This window comes from Rattus norvegicus, chromosome 20, assembly GCF_021556685.1.
Source record: "Rattus norvegicus strain SHRSP/BbbUtx chromosome 20, alternate assembly SHRSP_T2T, whole genome shotgun sequence".
Classification (NCBI taxonomy): domain Eukaryota; kingdom Metazoa; phylum Chordata; class Mammalia; order Rodentia; family Muridae; genus Rattus; species Rattus norvegicus.
The window spans coordinates 21,828,243-21,837,210 of record NC_141553.1 but is presented as its reverse complement, the minus strand read 5'-3'; the positions used below and the strand labels follow the sequence as shown (position 1 = coordinate 21,837,210).

The 8,968-nt window shown below is 47.5% G+C and overlaps 1 protein-coding gene across 1 annotated transcript; it reads right to left on the bottom strand.

Annotated features, from left to right (window-relative positions):
* Positions 1-3,474: 3,474 nt before the first annotated feature.
* Ado (2-aminoethanethiol dioxygenase) lies at positions 3,475-4,643 on the bottom strand. The gene has a single exon (NM_001107626.3). The coding sequence runs from the start codon at positions 4,574-4,576 to the stop codon at positions 3,806-3,808; it is 771 nt and encodes a 256-aa protein (NP_001101096.1). The 5' UTR covers positions 4,577-4,643; the 3' UTR covers positions 3,475-3,805.
* Positions 4,644-8,968: the final 4,325 nt, after the last annotated feature.

Here is an 8,968-nt window from a genome sequence, read left to right as displayed (position 1 = left end):
AAATTATTTTATAAACATTTTTAAACTGTGGTAACACTTCCGTTTGTGTGTGAAGGCAGGCAGACACAGACACCTAAAATGCTGCCAGTCCAAACAACAACCATCGAGTCAGTGAAACAAGACAAAGAGACAAAAACACATAAGCCTTAAAGTTTTTTTCTTTTAGGATAAAAGTGGACTTTGTTTTCTTGTTTTCTTTAGGTTAAATACAAAAGTGGCCTCTTCGGCTACAGCAAAATAGTGTAATTAGACATTAAATACTCTCAGATGTATTTTCGGTAGGCTTGCTTCAAAGAGTACTCTCAAGAAAACAACTGTTTTCACCACGTCTTGGTCTTTGGGAATCTGTGGGTCACCATTGGATTTTGGTAAAACATTATGGACTAAACTGTGAGCTTTCAACAATGACTAAAATATCATTATAAAAAAAACCCTCAAAAAATATCGTTATAGTTAGGTTCCCCTTCTCCACTTTGCAATAAGCAACACTACGTCTATGTAATTTTAAACATGCCTTTATTTCCCATAAATACACAGGTTTTACTCAGAAATGTAAATATGCCTGCATTGAAAGACTGGGTATCACTAAGAAACGATCTCCTTTGACAGCAGAAACCTCAGGGAAACGGACCAATCTGGGTTCTGTGTAACCCTAAGCTCTGAATTCAGGCCTGCAGGTACAGGAGTGAATACTGTCAGAAGGTGGCAGAGCTCTGAAGTGGGGAGGGGGGGCGGCGGATGGAGGGGAGGAGGTACCCACCACGTTGGGCAGGAGAGCTAAACAAGTAGACTCATTTGCAATGCTAGCAGGCAGGTTCTCCCAGATGTCTACAAGACAGTGCAGGGTGGGGTGGGGTTGGGGGGTGGGTGTACATTTTGACAGTGGGACTCTAGTCATGTTAAAAACTCAGAGAACTCACTCCTACAGACACAGGAAACACATTACTTAAAAGGCAGGCTTTTTCATGTAAGCAGCAGCATGTGGTAGTAAGACCCGTCAATCAAAGGTTCGAGAAATTTTACGTCAATGTAACTGGTCATTGATAGAACTACGACATTTCAAAGTGTCAAGAATATTTAGATAGACAGACAAACAAACAGACAGCTTCTCGACCAGGAGCTAGTTATTGCATTTATTATTCATCAGAAAAATTAAGTGACTAACACCATTGTGCTCATTGGTCTTTCCCAAGAAAAGAAGGGAATTTTATCCCAATTTCTAGACCACAGTTGTAGGCCGTGGGGAAAGACAACGGCAGCAGTTATAGCTAACGGTTGATGCATAGACGTGCAAGGATTTTTCTGCACACTGTCTTAGCAATGAGCGTGTTCTCCCTCAAGTGGCTCATTAAAACATGTTACGTGGTTTTCACCATGAATTTACTCAGTGTATTGGCGAGAGGACAGCTTCGCCATTCTTACTGAACTAATGAGCACAGTATTGCTGTTTTAGCCCAGAACAATTCGTTACTCTTTTGAAAAGCACCTTAGGTTTATTTTTTCTTCCTTCCAAATTGCTTATAGCAAACCTTTAACATTTCCCCTTCTTTTTTTGGAATGAAAGCCTTTTTAATACTTTTTATTACTTCTACAGGCTCCACTGAAGTCCCCCCAGAACACGCCGTAAAGCACATGGCTCTCGACAATTTTTAAGTGAATCAGCCTTTGCTGCCACTCAGAAACTGTGTGTGGCTGAGAACTACCCTCACTACTCTCCTATGAAAAGAATCAAATTTAAAATCATCCCTTCCTATCTAGATTTTCAAACAAGTGGCTCCGATCGCTGCTTCTCGAGGATCCAGAGACATTTTAAAGATCATGATCGGAAGGAACTCGACCTCTCGCAGCCTTGGTGGAGGCGCGTTGGGCTGATCCTGTGTCAGGTTTAAAGCAGGTTTCCACTGGTCTGTTGTTTTCATTCTTATTAAAATGAAACAAAAAGCCACAAGCCAAACCATCAGTAATCTGCTACCTCGTACTTAAACGATTGAACTGGGAACAAACACCCCTTCAGTCCAGATGTGTAACCTGGATACATGGAGTTAAAAGCAGTTTCTCCACCAGGTCAACAAACACTTGCCACCCATGATAGTACGTCCCCATTTATTGCAGGTATTATTATATTCTATTGCCACACGAGCTATCGAGAGGGCTTAGACGACAGCTGGGCACACTTGATTTCTAGTTTGTCTTTATGAAAAGGCCTGTGATAAAAAGGAACCCTATACATAGTAAACAGGGAAAACTGGTGGTCCATGGCTAGAATCTAGTGTCAACGCGGCTGTAAACATGGCAAACGTGCCGAGCCTCTGCTGGCCATAATGCTGCAAGGGTTGGTAAGGGTTTAATCTCCAATCTTGGAGCCCTAAAGCAGTTAAATTATCAATCATCTATTCCATGCATCCATCATGTATGTGTGTGTGTGTGTGTGTGTGCATACACACACACACACACACATATATATATATGTATATTCACACACACATTTATATGAAGGTGTCTCATGCATCCAAGATTCTGCTCAATTTCACTACGTAGCCAAGTCTGACCTTGACTTTCTGGTCCTCTTGCCTCTACTTCCTAAGGGACGGAGTTAAAGCTGTGTGCTACACTGGCTTTATGTGGTACTGAGGGTTGAGCCCAGGGCTTGCCTGCTTAGCAAGAAGCCCACATCCAGAGCCCCTCCCAGGGTACTACACACCTTCTACCTCTTCCTGCAAGAAAAGTTAGTTAGGAGCCAGCACCGGCTCGTGTTTAAGGGAATGCTGGGGCACCATCTCCAGCAACACTGCAGGAACCAGATGCTCTCCAGGCTGCTCCGAGAAGGCAAAGGATCGGTCAGAGTATCGCTTTCTCCTTTCATAGGAAGAAGCTGGAAGTAATAAGAGTATGGAATTCAACAGGTGAATTACATTCAGTTATCTGGAAGCAGAGCAGAGTCAGCTCCTCTGAATCTTCTGGTTAGAAAACACATAATTGCTGTATCATCTTTGAAGTATATCAAGAAAAAAAAAGTCAGTTGAGGATAATGTAGTCTTTGCTTCAAAGGCAAATCCCCAACCACAACAACAAAATCTGTTTAAATGACAGATCTTGAGACTCAAGGGGAAGATGAGTTCTAAGGGCCTGACAGAGAATTCACATATGTGAGCTTCTTACTAAAGGTTACCTGAGTACACCAGAAGTGGCTACCAAGCTAGGGGAGAAAGAAGTCATCCTCAACACGCAGAGTTATGAGGGTGAACCCTAGCGCTAGAGATTCTCTTCAGAACTCCTTGCTTTAGAAGCCCGGAAGTTTGTGTGTATGTTGTTTTTTTTTTAACCAAACCAAAAAAAAAAAAAAAAAAAAAAAGAAAAGAACAAAACAAAAAACAATACAAGGTCATGCACAGTCAATAATAAATTAAACTATTAAGGAGCAAAAGTCCTGTGGGCAGGAGAAAAACAAATCTTAGTCACCGAAGGGAAGAGGGATTCAAAATCACTTAGTGTATTTTGTAGAGAATGAAAACCAAACTGTTTTCCTTATGGCTTTACGGTGGAAGCGCTTTAGGGTCCCTGCCCCTTTCCTTTAAATCAAAGCCTTGGTGGCAGTGACAAAACCAGGAATCAACCTAGCCTCCCGCCCACCCGCCCCCATAACCGTGCCCGGTGGTGGCTATACTCCAGTGGGCCGTGCTCCCCAAGGTTGCTCAAGACGTGGCGCTGGTCATTTCAGTAAATCCATCGTCCAGGCGAGGGGACAGAGAGAGAAGAGCCCTTATGGTAGGTAGAGAGGGCCCACAGTTCCCGGGCGGCAGGAGCTTCAGGGTAGGACTTTGGGGCCTGGATAGGGCTCTCCCTCGCACCAGAAGTCGTCGGCCTGTGGGGTCTCCAGGAGCCATACTTCTCGGGGAAGGTCGCAGGCAGAGCCGGAAGCCTCCTTGGGTTTGATGGGCTCCATCACACGGTAATAGTGGCAGTCCCGGCCGTCCTCCGGGTCGTAGGGTGGGGCCAGGATGTCCAGGAAGGCGGCTGGCCCGTCCACCGCATCAATCTGGTGCAGGTTGTCCCGGTGTGGAGTGAGTACGCAGGGACCACTGGCTTCGGTGTACTCGGCCCGGGAGCGCAGTACGCCCAGTCGCACGGCCTCCCTCTCCGTAGGTTGCAGCGGGGGCTCGAACTGCTGTTCAGGCGGCGGCCGCCGATGCACGGCCCCCGTGTCCAGCTTGTCCATGCAGCTGATGCGGACCTTGCCGTACAGCACCTTGAGCATACCGTGCATGCCCGGGTGGTCGTGCAGCGGGATGCACGTACCGCTCTTGAGCAGGAACACGCCCAGGCTGAAGCCCTCCGTCTCGTAGATGTGCATGTAAGTGACCGGCGGGAGGTTCCGCGGCAGAGGTTGCGGCAGCGCCTTGCGCGGTGCGATGTTGAGGTCTTCGGCGCGAACCTGGGTCAGCAGGCTCTTGAGCTGGCTCAGGTTCTCCGGGAAGCCGGGTGCTGGCGCCTCGGAGCCCGTCGAGCCGCCGCGGAAGGTGAGACAAGCCTGGCGAGCGATGCGCTGGATCAGGGAGGCCATGTTGTCGCGGGGCATGCTTGGCGCTTCCTGCGCGGCTCGCGGCCGGCCCGTTCCGCCTCTGCGCCGCCCCTTGCGGTCTCCGGCGGCCGCCACGGCTGCCCGCGGCTCCCGCGCCAGGCGGGAGACCGCAATGACCAGCCGGCGGGGCGCGCGGGGCCGCCTTGCACAGTCGCCCGCTTAGCGCGCCAACGGTCGGGCGCTTGCCCGCGCGCGAAGGCGAGTGCGCACGCGCACGGCCGCTGCCCGCACTCACGCTCCGGGCACAGGTAGGCGCTGCGCGGGCCGTGCCAGGCGCTGCCTCAAGCGCGGAGATCCATTCACGCGGCCCACACCAACGACGACAGCCGGGCGCGGCGGGAGTGCCGCAAGGCACGCTGGGATTTGTAGTCCAAGTCTGCGCCTGCGCGCTGCGCGCTGCGCGAACGCGTCCTGCAGAGAAGGGAAACCAGGATTTTTAACACTTGGCGGAAAGCAAGCAGCTCGTTAGTTCATTCTCCGCATCCTCAGGGGGTTTTATTGTTTGATAAAACTTAACTATTATGCAAAAGGTATAGCCATTTAACTACAACTCCCGGCATCCCTCCAGGCGGGTTGACACACTTCCGGCAGCTGTTGGAGGCTTTTCGCCGCTGGGAAAAACGGAGCAAGAGGGTCGTTAACCTTCTGGTGCGGCTAGGGCCGGCTGGGTCATTCGGGGTTACCTTTGACCTTTGCTCCCTGGGAATGAGGTTTGGGGGGTCAACCTTAGCTTCTCTTAGGCCACACTGTGTGCAACGCGGAGATCCATGGATGGCGCTTGTGCTTTTCTGTTTCTTAGGAGGTGAATGGGGTCCGGCGGGCAATCAAAGCGGTCACCCTGCACAGCTGTGCGCAGCTGTTGTTTGCCGCTGGGCCTGATGACGCTGCTCCTTGACTCACCGATAACGGGGGAGGCTTTGAGAGGCCATTTAACTATGGCCAGGATTCTGTTATGCTAGTGGTTATTCATCCCCGGAGCCCCCAAGAAACACCAGTTGAGGTAGAGGCATTTGGTCAGAGTAGATTATCACTGTCTTGAGCCTCTAGTGCAATGCAACCATCGGGCTAGTTTATGGAGTTAGGTCACCGCAGAGTGATTATTCCCTGGGCTTTACAGACGTAGGTAATGGCTGGCAAAAGAAGACAGTAGATACCATGAATTGAAATCTTAATGATGAATTTAAGGTCTTCTTGGACTTTCAGAGTTAAACATGGGTTTATAACTGCAGTGGCCCAGGCAGTCCTTTTCAGTTAAACATGCAGGCTTTTTTTTTTAGTGGGTTATGTAAGCTAGCCAGTAAGTGAGGTATTCTAGGTACCTTGTTAAGTACATTAAATAATGAGTATTGTCTTAATAAACCCTCACAGAAACTCCTAAGAAGTACGCACTGACTATTATTCTCCGGCTGTACACGAGGGATTAAGTCGCAGGTGCACATATAGGATCGCGGTAAACGCAACTTAATGAAGCACAATTTGAACTGGCGTTTCATGGAACCAAGGGTCGCAACGACTTAGCTTCTGCAGTTTATTGTGCTGCTCGCAAGCTGTGTGTCTTTGAGCACAGCGTACCTTCCCAAGTCCTCAGTTCGTTCATTCATAGAGTGCTGGTTTTGGTGTCACCAGACTTCTGAACCATAGTTTCTCACCGAAAGTCCTTTGGTAGCTTAAAGAGTGATTCTAGAAGTTACACCCCAGGACTTCTGATTCAGTATTGGGGTGAATGATAGAATTCTGGTTGGGAGATGCCCACTAGATTAGCACCACGTGTGTGGGGGGGGCGTCACTGTGAGATCTGTAAATGATGAGCTAACCCCATTGTAAGTGACTGTAAGAGCAACTATTTGCTACATAAATGGGCCCTTAAGATTACTTGTGTTTTAGAAGCTGGTGATGTGCCATTCTTAAATGCACTATTGAAGTTCATTGTGCAAGGAAATCCCGTGCAGTTTATTAATAAAGTAAGGAATATTTAAGAGAGAGTTCTTTTGTTTTCACATGCAGATTTTTTTTTCCTTACTGGCTTTACTTGTAACAAAGAGTAATTAATAGGAGACATAGACCAAAGAGCACAGACCCACAATAGTTGTCTGCAAGTACATAAATGAAACTAAGTGTTTCTTCTGTAAACTGGAAGATTAGATACGTCTGCAAATGTCCAATGGCACCCTTGGGAACATAGTAACTACCACAGGACAATAGGCATTATTAAGATGCCTACAATGGCTACAAGTTACCCTTTAAAGACTAATAGGTTTAGGCATTCAGTGAGTGCTGAAACAGAATGTGGTCTTAGAGCAGAGCTTTGAAAGGTTATTTTTGTTGGTTTGACCTAGTAATGCCTCCACTCGGGCCCTCACTATTCATCTTTTAGCTGATGAAGTTTCCAGACAACTTTCCTAGGAAACACTGGGAATACTTGTCTAAAGGGCTGTTCCCAAATTACATTAAACTCTGTATGAGAATCTTCTGTGTGTGTTGAAGTTTTGGAGATCCAGTGGCTGTTGGCATATGGTCCTTTATAACTCGCAGGACCTTCATAGTTTCTTTTGATGCTGTCCTTCAGAGCTGCACCTAGGAAGGATACGGAACCTAAGGGGTTTGCCCACAAGAAGTGTTGTGTTTATAAAAAGATCGAGAAGGGATATGTTTTGATGGAGATATGGTAAGGTATGGGGAAAGGGGATGCCTCAGTGGGCCCATGCTGAGGCATCCCTTCCCCCTGAGGGACCAGTCACATGGTGGTATAGTATAGAACAGAGTTTATTTAGGGCATGGGGAAGAAAAGACAGAAAGGCAGAGAGAGAGAGAGAGAGAGAGAGAGAGAGAGAGAGAGAGAGAGAGAGAGAGAGAGAGGAAGAAGAAGGAGGTGGAGGAGGAGGAGGTGGAGGAGGAGGAGGAGGAGGAGGAGGGGAGGAGGAGGAGGAGGAGGAGGAGGAGGAGGAGGAGGAGGAGGAGGAGGAGGAGGAGGAATGAAGTATGGGTTGGCCATGAGCACCTGGAGAGAATGTAGAAGGAGCTAGGGGACAGAGCAGGAGCAAGAAGGAAAGGAGCACAGAGGTGGCAAGCAGCCCATTTTATAGTGAGTCAGGTACGCCTGGCTGTTGCCAGGTAACGGTGGGGCGGAGCTTAGACAAAATGCTAAGAAGAAGCCCTTTGCTATGCTTTCTGCCCCACAGTAGCACAGCTGAGCAGGATTCTGTATCCCTGGCCTTTAAAAATAGTCTTTATTTCTCATTTCTTTGTCAGAGTGAAAACGAAAAGAAACCTAGAAAAAGAGAAACGGTAACAAGAGTTGGGAAGATGCATGGGAGAAACGTTTGGAGAAGTTTGGAACGTGTGGAATATATTGTCAATAAATAGTGGTTAGTGTTTGGAGGTTCAACAAGGAACATGGAGGGACAAGGTGTTATCTCCCAAGGAATTTACTAGCAACTGTGCCCATCCCTAAGAGCATACACTGAACACACAGTATCCAAATCCGTACCATCCAGGATAGTTGCAAAGTCCTTTGGGAAGTAGTTAGATTGATGTGTCGTCCCATGATGCCATCAGTGCTTTCCTAAGAAGCAACTTAGTTTGCATGCTTGTCTTTCTCACTGTGGGACGCTACCCCCTGCCACTAAGACATAGCCTACTACCCTCTGCCGTGTACGCTATGGCAGGAAGGGCATTGCCAGATGGCACCATGCTCTCCGACCTCCCAGCCATGAGGAATGACTTCACTTACAAACTCCTCAGTCTGGCAGTGATAACAAACGAAGCGGGGGTTCTACAGTACAGAGACGTGAATGGGAGATTTCTTACTGATGTACACATGGGGAGAAAACGGAGGGTCATAGGTGCTTGTGTGTGGGGCTTTACACTCAGTTATTAGGGGTAAGAACTGGGTTTATTCCACGTCTCAAAAACTTAGCTATGGGAAATATCAGGGCATGGCAGTTAAGAGCCTCCGCAGTTAAAAATCACTGGCTACTCTTTCAGAAGACCTGGACCACATAATTGTTCACTGACATCTTTGACGCCAGTCCCAGGGATTGTGATAGACTCTTTTGGTCTTTTAGGTATCACACACATGCACTGCATGGCTATATCCAGGCAAAACACCCATACACGGAAATAATTTTTTAAAATGATGTCTGACTCAGATAAAAAGGTGTTTTCAACTCATGATAGTGTAACTAAGTTTTCATAAATTTTATTTTTAGTGATGGTTTTTAAAGGTTTTAACTTTTCCTTGTGACCCATCACCTACCTGAGGTAGTGGTAAAGAAGGATACAGGAGAAGGGGACCTGTTTAGAAAGGAGCTTTGGAGCAACTTTCATCTGTGTTGTCTGGAAATCAGTAATTCAGTTTACAGGTTGATTTACTTGCAAACCTCTTATGGA

Bases quoted from the DNA above. Each gene is read 5' to 3' on its own strand.
- Ado (NM_001107626.3), bottom strand. From the start codon at position 4,576: ATGCCCCGCGACAACATGGCCTCCCTGATCCAGCGCATCGCTCGCCAG.